The following is a 19,797-nucleotide window of genomic DNA, read 5'->3' on the forward strand; positions in this document are numbered from 1 at the left end:
CCAGGAGTGTGGTGCACTAATAAGTGCAGCATCAAGGGAATCAGCTGTGCTCTCGAGACCTTATATGACGGGGTAAAGGCAGGAGGGGCTGATGGTAGAGGCAGAAGAGGACTGAGGCCCGGAGAACACAGTCAGGCCAGGCAGTAAGTATGGGACAAAGGTGCCAGAGGGGTGGTGGTCATGGGGGGAATGTCAGAGTGTAAGGTATGGGGACAGTAAAATGTTTACTGCTGAAACCTTACTGGGTCTAATTTTATTTTAAAATTTTTGATGATTTAGAAGGCTTTTTGTTTGCTTGGTAGTGCCTCAAGGACATTATAAACACCAGTTGATGAGAAACATTTTTTATACTTCTGGTCAGTAGAATGCCTGATAAGAGAAAGTACTGGGTGTTGTTTTCTGCCACGTCCAGTCTGTCCTTGGTGGGTAGACGTGAGACGGGTGGGCTTCCTGGATCACTTAGGCTCGGGCTGCAGTGAGGCGAGGCATGCAGTGTGTGCAACCAGCAGAGGGGAAGTGGAGTGTGGGATTCCCAGTGGGGGGGGGGGGTGGGGTGGATTATTCCAAGGAGATTCTGAAACCCCACGTCCAGGGAGAGTTAACGTGGCAGCGGAAGCTGCGGGCAGGCTTCGGAAGGAGTGGGCACGCACAACTGGACAAATGCTACTAAGTTTTTAGGTCAGTATTTCTTTATTTTCTCTTCCTAGGATGAGCAGTACAATCTTTAAACAAGCAACAACAGCAAAGAAATCACATTTTCCCCTTGTTTAGACTGTGTTAGAGAAACAAGCTTCAATCTCTAACACGTTTCTAACGCCCCGTATAGATAGTTCATCCACTGGCTCTTACACACTCTCTCACATCCTTCTTCCTGTTCTGTTGTCAGGGGCTGGGTGGCAGCCTAACATGTGTTACAGAGCCCCTGGGTCTGGGTCTTGCTATATATTTATAGAAAGCTCCTGTTCAGAGGAGCACCACTGGGGAGGACTACTCAGATTGTTCCAGGGACTGGTTTTTAATTCATTCTCCCTTTTTGGCTGCTTCGTCCTGGCTCTGCCTCTGGTATCTGACCCCACGGCCACCAGAACCAGCCAGTGAACCACACCGTTCCTCAGTCTGGCTGAGCCTGACTTCTTTTTCTTGTGGGAATCAGGACTTCATTGCTTCAGGGGGTCTTCATAAAGATGTTATTTGGAAAAAGAAAAGAAAATATTAGTTTGCTTTTCAGAGGTGTGTATATGTAGAACTCCTCAATTATATTGATTCCCAGTCTTAGCATTACCGCTGGTGTGATGTGAAAGCCGGTGTCGCCCCAGCGCCACGGGGAAGGACAGTGGCACTGTGTGTTGTCCCCGGTTCTACCCTAGCCCTAACCTCCCCTCTCACACCCCCCCCCCCCACCTCCCGCCCCCGATGCAGCAAAGAATTACAGGTCGGTGAGATCTAGAAAAAGTAAGATTTATTGAAAGTACATTTTAAAAGGAGATGGGCCTCGCTGAGAAGGACTGCAGCCCTGTGGAACTTGGGAGGTGAAGAGATAAGACAGTACGCCCCAAGGGAAGAGCGGGGTTTTCCGCAAGGAGAGCTGTGACAGGGCAGAAATGGGAAGGTCCTAGGAGATTGGTTCCTGCGGTATGAGTGTAGTACCTTCAGTGGCCAGATTAAACCAGCTACAGATTATGGTCCTCCTGTCTTTTGTCTCTGGGGTGTTCTTTGAGTGGTTTCTAGGCTGGGCCTCTCTTCCTTGGTTCCCTGGTCACTCATGTCGGATGGGCTACCTAACATTAGGAATAAATGTTACTGCACACAAAAAAACTTTCGTAACCTCACTATCGTCAGCTCTTACCTAGGAGTTTGTGGGCTTGTGAATACCTCTAGCTATCACTTAAATTGAACTCACTTCTCTGAGAATCATTGGGCTATATTTTTAAACTCATGGCAGAGAAAAATCATTCTACCATCTCTTTTTTGGTTTTATTAACTGAGTAAATTATTTAATGGATTAAGGGCAATGTAAAAGTAATTTAGAGTTCTGAGAGTGAATAACCCATTCTAGTCATTGTAGGGGTTGAAGGGACAATAGAAAATGTTACACTTTTTTCTTTCTTTTTTTTTTTTTGTATTCTTAAATTTCTAGATACTCCATTTGTTAAACTTAGTGAAACTTAGTTGCCTTGGCTCTAAAAGGTAGAAGTCGTTTCCTGTCTTCCCTGTAAACTGCAAGGTCGCAACTTGGTAAAATTGCTTCTGATCTATTCAGTAGAGGTCAGCTTCACCATGAAACCTGGGTTTCAAATTTTGTGGCAAGTTTTTTCTCTTTCAGTAAACTGAAGAACAAATTTGTTCTTAATGAACAAATTTGTATTCTTCTTGCTCCTATTATACCAATATTTTATGCTACATAGATTTTTGAATGTTCTTCGTCTTAATTTCTACATATATTTGTTCAATCAATATTTATTACTTAAAGGTCCACCCCACCATTTCTCTGTCTGAGCTTATAAATCCTAGACATTTTGCTTTATCTTTCTCTCTTACTGAAAATAAAACCAAGAGGGAGACAACCAGGGTTCCAAAATGAAATAGAAATAGAAGATAGCCATTTTATTGTTTGTGCTTGGCTCTTGCTTGTAGAAACAAAAAGCTGATAGATTTTATAAACAGTGAGAGGGAAAAGAGCATAAACTAAATGTTGGAGTGTGAGGCCACACTATCTCTATTTTCAGAAAGAAAGATTTTTTTGGTGTTATCTTTTGGATGAGCACTTGAAGAGTACTAATTCATCAACCATGCTTGGGTTTACAGTTTCAGTCAAAGCAGTTCTGTTTTTAATGCACAATTTTACTTGTTTTCTCATTTTTTAGTTAATAACGTTTTGTAATAGCTGTGTCTTTATATTCTTTTGAATGTACTTGTTAACGAATTTTCCTGTATGTTGCTATCAATTAGAGTTGCTAAGAAAATAATTAATTTTATTGTATACATCAAAAGAAAATTATTTTCTCTTCTATTATTTGTAGCTTTAAAAAGAGCAATCTGTTCCAAAAATCCTGAAGTGCATTTCAGCATTTTTTCCTACTGTACTTTACCAGCATCTATAAGCACCATTAAAATCACTATCATTAGAATAAGTCTCTCCAATGACTCAAAATGCAAGTGGAAAAAATAACTTTTGCCAAGCACAGAAGGGGTTGTACTAAGTGCTTAGTGTTTCAAAGGAGAATTAGTTTAGAAAATATTTTTTTTTTTGGAGTGGAGAAAAAAGCTTTTTCTTTTTAAATTGAGCATAACTGTTTGCAATTATGATTAAGAATTTTCACCTGCTTTTTAACTTTCCATGTTGGAGCTCAGATCTCCTAGAAAAGTAGCCAGGCTTAGTTTTACAGGTTCCACATGGTAATGTCCTCCAGGCAAACCCTGAGCCTGCATTGTTTACATTAATCAGACATGTGTAAATGCTTACATTACCTTTAAGGTCTGTGGCATTTCCCTTGGGGTTAATGAAGAGCCTGTTCTATAACTAAGTAGTTTCTGTTATAGAAAATAGCCTTACTTTACATCACAGTCTCTTAAGGTTTTTGCAGGACATTTTTGGACTCTTTTCACAATTCAATGGGATAAGAAAACTCTCGAATTCGAATTGGAGTCTGAAGGCTTTTTTCCTTGCCTTAATTTTGCCTTGGAAGCTGTGGCCTTGGGTCACCTTCTGGGCCTTCGTCTTCTCGGTAAAACAGGGTGGTGGAGGGGCTAAACTAGACAGACTTCAACGTCCCTTTCCACTTGAAGTTTCTCTGAATCAGTGGATCCCTGGCTGTTACGTCCACATCATGTTCATCTGGTACATTGCTTTGCTTAATTATGTCTCAGTCCATGTTTTAAGGCTAAGAAGCTCATCATTCTCAATCATCCTATTTTTTTTTAAAGTTTTGCTTTTACAACCACAAAGACATTTGAAAAGTATGCCCATGGATTACATCTCTAACCCTAGTTTAAAAAAAAAATAATTGAAATAATTGATGAAGACTGATTATAATCTCTTTAGATTATCTGGCATAGCTGCTTATTATCTTGCTGTATTTCTAGCAATCTTTTAAGTCTTAAAGTGTTTTACAAGGTATGTTAAGAATAGTCTGACGCCGTTTTGTTTTGCTTAAGTAGGTTGAGCAGAATCCTGGGAAAACAAGCATGATATCAGGTTCTGAAAAAGAGCAAGGTGGCAACAGAAGGGTATTTGCTTTTTTTGACTTAGGTCTTAGATCGCTGATACCTCTAGTCTAGTATGCTTCATTAGGCTGCCTAATTCTCCTGTCTTCGCTCAGTCAGCAGTCTGTTGCTTGCATGCATTTCCTTAGGCAATTTTGAAGCTTACCACATGGCCTTTTATGTGTAGTAATTAATAAAGTGTTAACTGAAGCAAAAGTGAAAGATGAGCTTGATCCTCGATGGCCGATGTGTGTGATATTCTTCCAAAATATTCTGTTCTACATGTATATAGTCACGCATTTCAAGAACACAATATCTTTGGAAAGAGGATGAGTGCGGGAGTCTGGAGGCTGTGTAGTGTGTTTGGGTATTAACTGCTAGTTATCCCTGAATTCATAACCACTTAGGTTATTTTCAGGATGGTGTGTGTGCTGGGTAACCAAAGTAGCAGCACCAGCGAGCACTGTTCACATTCGACTACTGAAGAACTGGGTGGGTTTCTTTTGATTCAGGTAAGAAGAGTTCCTGGGTCAAGTGGTCACCTTCATAAAACCGAAGACGGTGACTGGGAGTGGAGTGACGACGAGATGGATGAAAAAAGTGAAGAAGGAAAAGCAGCTTTTTCTCAAGAAAAGGTAAATGACATTGATGATGATAAGCTAACCTGTGTAAATTCTACTTTTGTTGTAATTTGTGTTTGTGTATATATTAATGGATACATAATGTTTTACAGTCACGAAGAGTGAAAGAAGAAAATCCAGAGGTGAGTGGTGTTTATTTATTGATATTATTTTTTTTTTTTCACTATTTCATTTCTGCTCCCTCCCCCCCAAATCCCTACCTCTTGTAATATCAGAGTCTGATCATTTTGGGAAAGAGACTTCAAAATTTTGTTCTCATGCTGTGGAAAAAAGGAAAATGGGCATAGACTTCGCAGGCCCCGATTCTGTCTGAGTTACTTTCGAGCTGTATGAATTGGGGCAGGTTACTTTACTCTCTGAGCCTCAGTGTTTTCCTCTGTTAAATGAGGATGATCACAGTGCTTATAAAATTGCCCCAAGGATTGATGAAATCACCTACATAAAGCACTCAGTGGAGTCCTTGGTACAGACTAGTTACACAACTAATCTTAACTCTTGATATTACTCTTAGTCATTAGAGAACATACGAGAAAATTTTCTTTTAGTGTTATAGTTTTCAATAAAGTAATATATTAAAATCGTTAGCAATTCTAGGTTGAATCTTTTGGTCTTGATTTTTGAATCTCCTAAGTAACTAAGTAGGCAAGGACACTCTTCAGTCATCTTTTGACTATATTTCCTCTATCTGGTTAATTATCCTAATGCCTAATGCCTAATGATGACTGTAGTTCAAAGGATTTGCTAATTCTCCTAGAGGAAATTTGAGCATATTTAAAATAGCTCCAAATATTTTATAGACCTAGTTATTAATATGTACCTTGATAAATTCTCATTAAGGAAACAGACGACTTTGGGTTATAAATGATATCCATCCCAACTTTCTTTAAATTAGTAGACATTTTCTTTTGTTTAAATGGAGTAAATATTATCATTCTGCTTTAAGTGGCAGTGGCCAGCTGGACCTTCTAAAAAGATAGCATCAGAGCTAGAAGCCACTCCTTCCTTGGTTATTTTGTCCCTCCCTCTGTGTTCTTGTCTTCCTTCATGCCGTGTTGATAGGCCTTTTCAAGGGATTTTTAAGTTAGCTGGCCTCCCTTGGGTAACTCTTTCAGATCTTGTTTCCCTCTATGTTTATCTTATGAATTCATCTTTCCATTTCATACATAAAATATAAACTGCATTAGGAACAAGGGTGATGAACCCTACATTAGGGCATGTTGACTACACAGATGCTGTGCTGGGTGTTTAGAATGATCTTAACCAGGTGTCTTGAACTCTGCCCTCCTCTTGCCCACTTTCCCATTGTATCTAAAGTACAGGGTCAAGTTTTTTCATCTATTTCTAAGAGTATTTGTAACTAGAATTATCAGTTCTGCTTAGAAATACAACAAAATAACAGGATTCAAGTAGCATCATTGACTCAAATGCCAGTCATTATTGGTTCATTACAAGATATCTTCATTGGATAATATTCAGTGAATCTTTTCTTACTAGTACTGAGGATTTTCCTCATGAGGAGTTCCCTTATGAGGGTTTAAGTTTGTTGTGACAATATTTTACCATGTGCTTGTTGAAGATGCTCTAACTGTAACCGATGTGTAATTTGGATAGTAGCATCTTTTTGGCATGAATATTTTCTTCATAGACAGGAAAGAGAATAATGCATAGCATCTGTCAGTTAATAATCAGGTATCACTATTGACCTTTTTGATCAGGGCTTGAAAGTCTTAGGTACTTCACTATATCTAGACTTATTTGATTTCCCAGTGGCATATGTCTGTTCCCATACTGTTATATAATTAAGGAAGCATGTAGATAGGTTTCTTATTTTTGTGAAAGATGCATGTGTTTTGAGAACACTGCCACCAAATTTTAAGAATAACCAGCCCACCTGCTAAGATGCAGCTTCTAAGACAATTTTTTTTTTTTTTTTTTTTGCAAACCTAGCATTTAAGTATCTTGAGTTGTGTTTAGAGCAGATACAATGATGGTCCCTCTGTCTTTTCAGCTTTTAATTAAAGTAGTCCCTTGATTTGCCAATCACCCTAATTTATTTTTGGTAAGCAAAGCAGAAGGTATTTTATTTACTTATTATAAAAGCAAATAAATATGTTGGATATGTATGTATTCAACAAATATATATATATATGTATATATTTGTGTGTGTGCACTGTATCTACTATAAGCATTGTTTTCATAGCTGTTGAGGATATATCCATGAGAAAAACAGTGAAATTTTATATCCTTGTGGAGTTTACATTCTAAAGGGAGTAGTACACAAACAACATACAGTAACTTCCTAAGTAAATAAATAATGTGATTTGATACAGTGCAGTAGAAGTAATGGAAAAAAACAGAATGGGTAGAGGGTACAGGTAGTGTCACACACGGGGGGCTGTAATTTTAAATGGGTCGGTCAGGGTAGGCCTTATTGAAAAGGGGTGTAGAGTAAAGAATTATAAAAGTTATGAAAGAATTAAGTATAGTAAAAACTAAAAGATCACTGTTATCTTGCTACGCCTCTCGTCCCAGGGACAATTGCTTGTTTCCACAAAGGTTATCATTTTGCATTGTTTTCTTTCAGACCTTTTCCTGCACATTACATACAAAAGAAATCTAGCATATTATTTTAAAAACAATGGGATTATAAAACTAAAAAATTTTTTTCAGCTTGCTTTATGTCTACAAATTTTCTTCACATTAGTTGTTGTAGATCTGGCTCTTTAGTTTCAACTGCTGCATAGTATGATGATTGGATCGAAATGGTTTGTTTAATCATTTCCTTCTTGGTGAGCATTTAAGTTGCTGTTACAAACTGCATTCCATTAAAATTTTTGTAGATGCATTTTGAGGGAGCACATATACGAGTAAAATATAGGTATGTAAAATTGTGATTGCTTAGAAGTATCTGCTGATTTCAAAGTTTTTTATAGTTGCTATCAAATATAAAAATAATTGCACTTTAAATATCTTTCAGTTTTATTTCTCAGTTATACCTCAGCAAAGCTAAGGGAAAAAAGATATACCAATGTATACAGCCACCGACATTGTACATGTTCCTTTAAACATCTTTGAGAAAGAAAATGCTTATCTCTGCCAAATGGCACATTTGAATGGCAGAGTGTTTACATTTTAATAAGGTTTTTGATAATTCTTGTCAATTAAATTCCAATTGACTATAAGCCACTAAAAGACTGGGTTAGTATTTTGCTTATGTTTGTATCCCTGTGGTATCTAACAGACACTCTATACATGTTTGTTGGGAACATGAATACCCACACAATGAAATATGTACATTAAACCAAGTGCATGAATAGGCATATTGTATATATGAGTAGGTCATAAGTGGGGGGGAAAAGATCATGAGAAATTATATAATTGAGGTGAAGTTCAGTAAAAGTCACCATAGTAGTTCCATGTTTAGACCAAGTAAAATGCTGCAGTAGAGGGGAGGTATTTTAGCAATACTTGTGAGGTGCCGTTTGGCTTCCTGGGAAGTATAAGGCTGAATGTCAAGGTAATACAGCATTATTTGGAGCAAATTGAGAAGGCTAGGTTTTGTCAGAGGGACATCAGACAGATGTGCCTGGTACTGGACCATATTTGGAGATCCCCTTAAGACTAAAGGAATTTCCTGTGTAAACTGTAAAGTTCTAGAGTTACACAACTTAAGATTCATAGTCAAACCCGTTGAAAAATTTGTCCTGTTTTTAGAAATAGCCTTGCAAAACGTTATTCACCCACTAGTAATTAATAGTTTGTAGCGAGTAGATAATTCATGTACCTTTCACTTTTTTATTATTTTGTTCTATGTGGATGGTGGAAGCCAGTGGAGATTAAAGGTTAAAAATAGTAAAAATAAAGTTAATTGAATAAATATTAATGTGTGCCTGATTTTTTTTTTTTTTACATAGTGCTTTGTTAGACACTGTAGCATTGTGGGAATTATACAAAAGCAAAGAAGAGAGCCTGATCTCTAGACGCTTCTCATCTCTGGGCAGAGGGGTGGTCAGGGTGGTCTTTACAAGGACTAGATTCCTTAGGTGAGGTTTCCTAGCTCACGTAGCATCCTAGCTTATGTAAAACCTAGCTGGGTTGCTGTATAGCCTACTATTCAACTATTATCTTGTTATTGATCTTCTTTTTGACCTGTGATTTTGGAATCTTTTTGTCAGACACTGAAATAATCAGTACATGTTTTATGATTTTTTGGGTCAATTTTGCTTTATACTCTAATTTTCTGTATAAAAGAGAAATCGATTTTGTCTTTAAATCCAGTTTCTTTTGGTTTCATTTAATCGAAGAAGACATTTGCTAAGGCTTCTATTAAAGAAGCATTCGTTTTATAGCAGCCCCTCCAGTAGGTGACATGAGAACAAATAGTTTACAAGCCTGGCTCCACGTCAGAAAAACCAGAGCTTTAAAAGTGTAGATGCCTATACCCAGCCCTGAAGTTACAATTTGATAGTTTGGGGTGATGTCCAGGCAACTCTGGTTTTTAAAACACTGCTTACATGATTCCGATACATGGCTAGAATAAAGGACCACTGACTAGGAAAACCGCACCAAATGCTCTGAATCCAGAAGTCCAGATTGGAATCCAAGAACACCGTGTGCTCAAACTTCCTGAAGATTTGTTTTAAATATGTCTCTAAGAAATCTCAAATAAATAAACAAACAAATAAACAAACAACATTAAGATGTTTCAGAAACCTCATGGGAAAGTTGTCCTTATTTAATGGAGTGTAATGAAGCCAGGTGGGAAGGTTTGTTGACCTGAAGCCCTATAGAGCCCACAAGAGATGTATGTATATATCTGGTGGTCCTGGGAGGGAGGAGGCGTCTCAGCAACAGAAATTTATTTTCTCAGTTCTGGAGGCTAGAAGTCCAGAATCAAGGTGTCAGCAGGTGAGGCCTCTCTGCTTGGTTTGCACATAGCTGTCTTATAGTGTCCTCACACGGTCTTTCCTCTCTGAGCGCTTTAAAAAAAAATAAAATAGGGCCTTAGTGTGGGGCCTAATTGAATCTGTTATCCATATAAGAAGAGGAAATTTGGACACATAAGAGACACCAGCAATGTGCATGCACAAGAGGTTTATCGAAGAATTTTGTTATGAAGTCTAGGCAAAGTTAATTGTGCATGTTTCTTAACTGATATTTTCTACTAAGGAGAAAAAATACGTTGGGTGTGAATTTAGGTTGAGTTAATTTTACTAGAGATTAGTCACAATGTGCAAGCTAAATTTATTGCTTATGGTACTCATTGCTATTGCCTGGTGATTGTTAAAACTGCCGTTAGCTTTTAAAAATGTCTGATGACATTGTGTTTTCCAGATGCCTGTTAACTCTCAGCATGTTTGTTTTATATCCATTTGTAGATGGAGAGAAAGATTTGATTTCTTCTTCCCAATTTATTATACATACCCTTAGTCATCACAAATAGCTTAACTTGATAATTTTATGATACCACTTTTTAAAAGGTGTTCTTGTTGTAGGTGACCGACTTTCGACTAGTTGTGACGAGTTAGATTTGTGATCAGAAATCTTCTGTATTTCTGAAGATATTTTGCTTTGGAATAATTTTAGATTTACGGAAATGTTGCAAAGATAGTTGAGAGTTTCCATATACTCCTCACCAAGGTTCCTCTGCCACTCTGATTTATGTCATCCTGGTACATTTGTCACAACTACGAAACCAACAGAGCGGCATTACTATCAAGTAAACCTCAGACAGTTTGTATTTCACTAGTTTGCCCACTAACACTCTTTTTCTGTTCCAGGACCCAATTGAGAGTAACAGATTGCATTTAGCCACAGTATTTTTAAAAATAGAAAAATGAGAAGATTAGGCAGAGCCCTGTGAAAAACTGGAAAGCAGACATTGTCTTTTCTCTCCAACCCAAGATCTTTGCCTCTTTTTCACTCAGTACCAAAGGCCCTTTTCCATGGTGGTGTCCAACATTAATTATACCCTTCCTTCAACCTCGCCCAATCAAAACAATATTCTCTCAAGTCTTCTTATAGTAAACTATTTAACACAAAAAAATTCCAACAGTCAGATTTATATTATACGGTTGCCGAATGGCAGCTACTTAACATGTTATTTTCGTGTAAGTTTTTATATGTAAAAATACATACCCAAAAGACATGCCTTAATGGATAGAATGGAGTCCGTAATGGCGAAATTTTGGGTGGCTATGATTAGTTGTCAGTGAAGGTGTCTTGTGGAGGGAATCTCCCTCTGCACCACTCCTGTGCATCTCCGCACATTTTCTGAGGAATCACCTTTAATGCTTGTGAACCAGCAAGAGGCTGAGGCTGGTCTCTTTATTGCATGCAGGGTTACACCTACACACTGAGCTTGTAGGGTATATGAGGTTTCAGCCCCCAGTCCAGTTAATTAGCTCTCCATCCTGATAATCAATCCCCTAGGAATAAGGGTGCTCCCTAGGGGAAAGAGAAGCTGTTGCCTCTAGTAATGCCATTAAAGTTTTTCAGATTACATTTTTCTTTCGATGTAGGATGTTCTCTTAAGTGCTGATGTGGCTTTTGGTTGCATCTCAAACCTTAAGATTGTGGGGTCAGCCCGAAAGATTCTTTATAAGAGATTGTTTGGTGTAGGCATAGACCCTCTGGCTGGTTAAGGAACACAGGTTGGTTGTTTTACAGTCATTTTCTCCAAGCAATTTACTATGAAAAATTTCAAAAATACAGTAACATTAAAAACGTGTAATAGTGAACACCCACATACCTATCACGTAGGTCCTATTATTACTGTATTTGGTTTGTCACATGCACATCTTTCTATTCGTCCATCAGTCCATCTTCATTTTTTATGTATTTCAAAGTAAACTGTAAACATCAGTATACTTCCCCCTCTTCATTTCTAGCATAGTTATTTTTGAGGAATCACACAGAGTAAAAATGTTATGCTCTTAAACTGTAGAAAACTCTTGTCACAAAGAGCTTCTGGTGACTTCTGATTATTTAAGAATTGATAGCAAGTTTAGAAATGGGAACTTCTTTTAATCTTTTTCATTGACTTCTCTTTGAGTTTTTTTGTCTCTCAATTTTTGTTCAGGGCAGAGTTCACAGAAGTAGAGTTGGAAGTGAAAATATTTTGGATATCACATTAGGATTGGATTTCAAACTTCGGGAGGAAAATATATAACCTATCACTGTGGCATTTCTGTTTGTGAAAATGTTTTAAAAGCTCACCCACCATTTATGTTTCTGAAATCCAGTGACTAATTTGTTCACAGTAATCATGAAAGGGGCAGGTTTTACTAATCCTAACGTCCTTTCATAGAAGGCCCTTAACTTTAGATGAAGTTATGGGACAAGAACAAAATGGTCCTAGGGCATCTTTCTGTTACCAAGTTTAAAATATCCAATAATCCATGCCTTTCACTGTAGCTCTAAAAGCATAAGGATCACCCAGGGCACTTGTTAAAAATACAGATTCTCTTCCATCTCCACAGAATTCTGAATAAGGTTCGGTGGGGCCCAGGAATCCTTAACACATGTCCTTTGTGATTCCAGCGCAGCGTGGCAGAGAATCATACTTTGGGAAATACTGCTTGAAAATTTCTTAAATTGTTTAAAATTTTTGTCTCTGATAATTGGGACTCAGTTTCACAACACTGACCTTAATGTCTCATTTTGGTTTCCTTAAGTGCTGTAACATTGGCTCTCTTAACAGATTGCGGTGAATGCCAGCAGCATACCCGAGCAAATCCAGTCCCTTTCCATGCAGGACTCTCAGGTATGTTTCCCCAAAGTCATTTATGTCTGAAATGCTTTGTAGACAGCTTAAAAAAAAAAAAACATTTTAGAAAGACAATTTCAGGTTAGTGCTTCCAAATCAGAGGCTTGTAAACTCTCTTTTTTAATAGGTATGGAGAAAAGAGTACTGTCACTATTGCCCATGATTTTCAGGACCTCCAACCTTTAAATGATGGGTTCAAGAGCAAGAATTGATTACCAGACTGCTTCTGAAATTGCTGGTACTGTGTGAAATAAGAAAAGGAAAGAAAATGACTCACCATTCTGTTAGATTCCAGCCAGAAAACATTGTAGTTAATTGGTACTTTTCTTTTTTTTGCTCCTGGTTGGATTTCTATAACCTGTTTTTATAATTCTTTTATCATTAAATTTTATGGGTCAATTTATCTTCGCAACCTGCCTTGTAAAAATAATAATTCAGCAAGTGCAAAATGCATTTATATCAAAATTTATATGACAGAAGACATGGGACATGAGTTGTATTGGTTGCTGATGAAAGGTGATGAGCAATACATGGGAGAAACGATGCACATGGAGCCAGAATGCATGCTGCCATTGTGGTTTTGCTGTATAATTAATAGACAAGCCCTCTGCTCTCAAGGTAGTTATACTATCAAGCATCACTAGCCTTGAGATCATGATTTGTTTTACAAAATCTGCACATTCCATTTAAATTCATTTCTATCCTACCTGATCTGTGTTTTATGAAACATCTGTATGTTGAGGAAACAGAATGTGATTTCATGGTTGCAGGAAGCCTGTTTGAGGTCAAATATCTAGTCCTTGGCCTTTCTGTGACAGCTGAAGAAGCAAAGATTTGCAGAGGTTAAGTGGCTCACGCCAGGTCGCACGGCAGGTTGGAGGAAGAGGCAGGATTCAGTTTAGGTCTTTTAAACTGTATCAGGCAACTCAGTAAAACACCTGGAGATAAACTGTAGGGATTGGTTAAATGATTGAAGGCAAGTTAGGAATAATGATGAGCCCGAAGGCAAAGAGAGTAAACAGGAAAAGGGATTAGGAAAACTAGTGTTGTATGATATGTTGCAGTTTATGACTCATTTTCATATGTATTATTTTGTTCTCCCAGCAACCTTTTGCAGCAGGTATTATCCCCATTTTATAAATAGGAGAAAAGGTTCAGAGACTGACTTGCCCACAGTTGCATAGCTGGTCAGTAGCAGAGTCAAGGCCTGACCTGAAATCCCTTACTGCCCTACTCCAATAGGAAGGCCTACTCATGTCCAGTGATTCATGGGAGTAGGGAGGGACTATGTAGTGGAGGCATTCATGGCTGACGATCTGTATTCAAGGAAATAGGCGCTAGGTAAGAAAGGCAGGAAAGATAAACAGTGGCTGAATCTACTGGGTTTCACCTTCCTCTGCATCTTGAAGTTTAAGGTACCCAAACAAACCCCTGTGCATCACCAAGGCTCAGGGGAAACAGTCCATGGCTCTGGTTGCAAGATGCTCATTTAGATGGCTGAGCCTTCTTCTTCAGACTTATTGAATCTTATACCAGTTGCTTATAGCACTCATTGTATATGTTGATTTCCTATATGAAATACTCGTATTCACAATTGTGATGGGAATTAGACAACCTTCACACAGAGGTGTTAGGTGGCAAAATAAGACCAGCATGTATAAAAACCTAGTTTTGAAATTTCCAGAAAGAAAGGACTGTATGAATCGAAGGATGTCATGATTTTATTTGTGTGTTTCCTGGGTTTATAAATAACACTCTTTTGCTGTTTTTTTTTTTTTTTAAAGGGCCAACCCAATGCTAGTGAGGACTATAGAGAAGCTTCTTGTGCTGTGAACCTCGTTTTAAGATTAAGGTAAATGACATTGTTGTTTATTTTACATCACTTTCCCTATAGTACAAAATCCTGATCACCTTCATTAGCTTTTTATACTATTAGTGTAAAATAAAATAAAATTTTAAGCTTATTTGATTTCCTAAAATAGCTAGTGTATGCTGTATTTCTAGAACTAACTGCTCTCTTTTAGCCGCTTACTAAAGAAGAGTAAGAAAGAAAAGCACCAGCTGAGTGTGTCTGCAGGCTCAGTGTACCCTTCATTAAGTGTTTTTTCCTTGCCTTTTCATTCTTAGGGGGTTTTGTTTGTTTGTTTGTTTTTTACTTTTTTACAATGTGAGATCACAGTAAGATTTTTAATGAGTTTCTTTCACACTTCAGCAGTTGGTCTCTGTCAGAAATAAACCATGCTTGTACTACAAGTTGCCTGTTCAGAACATTTTTCAGTGATAGATTTGATCAGCCACTGTGGAGAAATGGCATATATTTTGAAAGAACCCTCAGTCTTCTAGGAAATGGATACAAATTTGGTGCCTAACAGTATAGTCTTTGTATCTAATGACTGAAAGCTCTTTCTGCTTCAAGGATTTTTAAATTTTAATGTCTATCTTAATGTATAGTCTTTGTTAAGAATTTGGTATCTCAAGATAAAAGAAATTCGCTTCAGCTTAATTGTAAACAGCTTAATTTACCACGTCGATCAGAATATGGTCATGTTTTTGAAGGTGTTCTAAAAAAAGTTATACATGTTCTCCTTTGACAATTAAACAAATGAAACACATGGCTAATGGACCATTTTCGAAGCTGTGGCTATAAAAGGCAGGTTCATTTTCAAGGTTAGTTTCCAGCCCTCTGAGTTATCGTAGTCTGTCAGGGTAGATTATCATTGCCATAATCACCCCTTCCTTGTGATGGTCATTTACAATCTGCAGTTCATTTTCACATACTTACCAGGGGACCCTCACAACAACCCTTGGTGTGATTTAATTCAGAGTTGATTTTTCAGTCAAGAAGCGAAATTATTACAAGACTGTTTTCCTTATATTTGAAAGTAGCCTTGATTATGAGTCACAATTAGCATATTTCACAATCTCCAAAGAATGAAATGGCCCATTTCCTTCTCATTTGACTTTAGAACCAGGTACTCCTTTCATTTATTTTTCATTTGTTGGTTTATTCATTCAATCCACCGGTGTTTATGAGAAACCCACTCTGTACCAGGCTCAGTGCTTGTCATTAGTTTGCAGGGATGAGCGAGACTGTGGTGGAGATTGCAGTCAGTCCACTGAGTGTGCAGTGTTGGAAGTGACCTTTAGAATCTAGTCATGCAATCTTTTATTTAATATACACAGGAATCTTTTCTTTAGTCTATCTGCTGGATATTTACCCAGGCTGTTTGCATACTACGGGTCACCTTTTTCCATGATCACCTTTATGATACTGAAAAGCTTTAATTGTTATAGTTTATCTTCCTCTTGAAGATTCAACTGACCTTCCTATTCTGGGCTCCTATGGGCTCAAAATCTGGCCCTCAGAGTAAATATCAGGTTCTCTGGATAAAAGACCTGAAAAGTGTCTTTAAAAAGCATATTTCAAGCCTTATCTTCAAATATTGTTTTGCTCTAGGCAGTAGAACAATGTGAAAACAAATGCATTTCCTCATTTTTCTGAGAGCCATTTGTATATTTGCAAGGCTTATTCTTCTCTTTTTCTAGGCAAATCAGTGCAAATAACTTTAGCTGTGCTTCTCATACTGTATCCCCCCCATAATCCTGGTTGGTCACTTTTATTGACGTTTTGTCTGCACCTGCTTTTGTTCCCATTTTCCTCGTGGGTCTGGGTGGTCGTTTTCCTGAGTTTGTGGCTTAGACCACTAGTCCTACAGGATTCTCTGAGAAGAAAGAGTTCCATGTTCAAAAATGTTAAGAAACAGTAGTGCGTGGTATCCATCTTTTGTGTGCGCACGCGCACACACACACACACACACACACACACACACACAGATACACACACCCTCCCTCCTTCCCCCTCATACCCTCCCTATTTTTGGAAATAGAAAGGAACATTAACATTAAAGGTTCTAAGAAGTCCTGCAGGAAAGGAAGTTGTTCACTCTAAAACCTATTTGACCTCAGAACTCTTTTCCTGGAATTGTTTTCCAGTTTTGAAACGTAAAAGTAGCACCCTTAGTTAAATGCAGGCCTTTAAATGTGGTCTCAGCCACTTGAATACAGTAGTAAGATGATGTGATTTTCGAAATCACTTTCTGTTATTTCTCCTAAATCATCTCATTTTCATTGCCTTTTGAAATATCCACATGCCTTGTTGGCAAATTTAGCATGACGTAACAGTCAAACTAAACCTGATTTTATTTTATTTTTTTCATTTGAAGGATTATCAAGCCTAATTCTGAACTTCATTCAGTGTGTGTGTTATAACTCTCTGTCTTAATATTTATAACTATAATAATGAATCTGCTGGTTTTGACTTGTTGCTTGCCCACCATACATCTTACTCGTGATTGTCAATGTGTCATATTAGTTATGGTGCTTGGATATATATCACTTGCCAGTCTGATGAACCTATCTTTGACATCTTTATCCAAAACACTGATTAACATGTTCAGAAATTCAAGTAGGAGAGAGCCTCTGGTATCTGTTGGAAACTGCTCACTTTCTAAATGGCTTTGAATGATTAGTATTTTATGGTATCATTGTTCAACCAAAAACAAATCCTATTTACTCCCATGCCTTTTAGTGAACATTAACCATTCAGAAGGATATTATAAAAGGATCCACAGAAAGTGTTGCTGAAATTAGGACATAACAATGGTATTTTCCTAAATCTAATCACCTAGAAACACCTTCAAAATATGGAAATGATTTTTAGTGTAACTTATTTTCAGTGAACATATGTCGATGCCCAATTGTTTGTATACATGTTTACCCTATATTTTAAAAAGGTTTTTGCTTAAGCTAGTGTTTTTCATATTTAAGAACTTGTGACTTTCTCAGAATATACTGTTGGACTCCTCAAAGGGCATCCTTGTACTTTAATTTGAAAAATAGCTTTCAAAAGTTAAAAATTAAATGCTATTAAATTTTTGTGATCACTCTGTGCTGATGTAAGTGTAATACAGAAAATACAATCATTTTATAAATATTTATTGAGCACCTACTATGTGCATGTGGGATATACGTTTCAAATGTCCTGGAGGACAAGACATTTCTTGTCCTCCAGGAGCTTACATGCTGGAGGCAGGCAGAGGAACAATTCAAATATTCATATTACTTACATGATATATAACGATATATCAAGTTATCTGAAAGAAAAGCTACACCAAGATAGAAAGTGTAGGGGATGCTATTCTATATTAAGGAAGTCATATTAGTTTTCCACTGCTGTGTAACAAGTTGCCATAAACTTAGAGGCTTAAAACAACATACTTTTACTATCTCACAGTTTTTTTTTTGGTGAGAAGTCTGGGCACCACTTTTGAGTTCTCTGCTATGTCTTACAAGCCTGCAATTAAGGCATGCTCATCTGGAGCTCTAGGCCTTCTTACAGGCTCACTGGGGTGTTGTCAGAATTCAGTCCTTACAACATTCTGTTCTATTGGATCAGTCCTCCACTCCATCAGACCACCCCGCTCGACAGACCATTCCGACATGAGTTTGCTTTTTTCAGGGGCAACAGGAGACTATCTCCCTTTCCCTCCAAGGCCTCAGCCCCTCTGTTAAAGGTTTTTCACCTGACTAAGCCAGTCCCATCTAGGCTAATCTCCCTTTAGATTAAGTCAAAATCAGTTGTTTTGGAACTTTATATTTGCAAAATTATATTTGCAAGTTATATTTGCAAAACCCCTTCACCTTTTCCATATAACATAACTTAATCCTGGGAGTGATAGCCCATTATATCTAAAGGTCCCCTTCGCACGTGGGAGAGGATTATGCAGGACATGTACACCTGGGGACAGGAATACTGGACACCATCATAAAACTGCCTACCATGAAGGGGCTCTCTAAATAAAGTGATAGTTGAGCTGACCACTGATGGAAGTGAGGATTCAAGCCATGAGGTCGTTTGGAGGTAGAGAGTCCTAGGCAGAGCAAACAGTGATTGCAAAGATTCTGAGTGGGAAGCATAAGCAGTTATAAAAACAGCCAGGGACCAGTGTGGACAGCTTGTTAGGAGATGAGGTCAAAGAGTTAGCAGGAGCTGAATCACGTAGGGCCGTGTAGCTTGTGGTGAAGACTTTGGATTTCACTATAGGTGGAAACTGTTGGAGGTTTGTGAGCAGAAGAATGATATGATGTGAATTAAGTTTTAAAATGAGCACTGTGTTTGCGTTGTGGAAAATAGACCACAGAAAGACCATTTAGGGTAGAAACAGAGTTGCTAGACTCTCACAGAGATGCACAGAGTAATAATGTGACCTGGACCAGGGTGGAAGTGACCAGCAATTACTGGACTCTGGATGGAGGAACAAGAACTCAAAAATTACTTAAGGATTGGGTCTGAAAATATGGATGAATGGAGTTGCTGTTTCCTGAGATGGGAGAGTTGGAGTTGCAGGTTGGGGTGGAATCAGGAGTTCAGTTTTGAACATGTTAAGTTTGGGTTGTCTAGTGGATATCTCTGTGATGAGCTCAAGTAGGGGGCATGAGTCTGGATTGCAAAGGAAATCTGTTTCTGAGCTAGAGATATAAATTGGAGAATGTTGGTGTGTATGATATTTAAAGCTATACAATTATAAGAGATCCCTTGGGGAGTGATGAAGGTAAAGAAGAGAATTGGCCTGGCACACACTCCGGTGGTGCATGGATGAGGCGTAAACAACTGATTGATAAGAAGAGGTTGGTGCAGCAGAGGAGAGAACGGTGGTCCTGTAAACTGAACAGAAGAATTGGCTCAAGAAAGGAGTGAAAAGTTTCATTAACTGCTATTAGCGATCAAGTACAATGGGAACTAAGAATTCACCATTGTATTTGGCAAAATGTAGCACATTCTTGACTTTGGCATGAGTTATTTCAGTGGATTGATGGGGACAAAACTTGAATGAACTGGATTCAAGACAGAGTAGCAAGAGAGAATGTGAGGTAAGAAGGATAAATGACTTGTCTTGCTAGAAGTTTGCTATATCCGAGGAGCAAAGAATTGGGATGATGGCTCAATGAGAATGTGGGGTGAAGAGAGGTCTTTTTAAAAAAGTATTATTCATATGGGAATGATCCAATAGAACAGAATGTTGTAAGACCGACGTGCTCAGGTGGGTGGGAAGGGATGATGCCCAGGCATCCATGTAGATGTTAGCCTTAGGAGAGTGGAGAGGTCACCTGTTGAACAGTGTAGCC

The 19,797-nt window shown here is 38.0% G+C and overlaps 1 protein-coding gene across 5 annotated transcripts in view; it reads left to right on the top strand.

Moving 5' to 3' along the window:
• STK39 (serine/threonine kinase 39) overlaps positions 1 to 19,797 on the top strand; it is a 267,366-nt gene that overhangs the window by 148,157 nt on the left and 99,412 nt on the right. For 3 of the 5 annotated variants that reach the window (XM_016165366.2, XM_016165365.2, XM_016165370.2), the window contains exons 11-14: positions 4,716 to 4,838; positions 4,937 to 4,966; positions 12,547 to 12,609; positions 14,397 to 14,464. In XM_016165366.2, coding sequence (XP_016020852.2) covers positions 4,716 to 4,838; positions 4,937 to 4,966; positions 12,547 to 12,609; positions 14,397 to 14,464 — 284 coding nt within the window. Of the gene's footprint in view, positions 1 to 4,158; positions 4,228 to 4,715; positions 4,839 to 4,936; positions 4,967 to 12,546; positions 12,610 to 14,396; positions 14,465 to 19,797 lie in introns of all 5 variants that reach the window. The other 2 variants (XM_036236021.1, XM_016165368.2) reach the window with 1 other exon arrangement.

This window comes from Rousettus aegyptiacus, unplaced genomic scaffold, assembly GCF_014176215.1.
Source record: "Rousettus aegyptiacus isolate mRouAeg1 unplaced genomic scaffold, mRouAeg1.p scaffold_m13_p_2, whole genome shotgun sequence".
In the NCBI taxonomy this organism is placed as follows: Eukaryota; Metazoa; Chordata; class Mammalia; order Chiroptera; family Pteropodidae; genus Rousettus; species Rousettus aegyptiacus.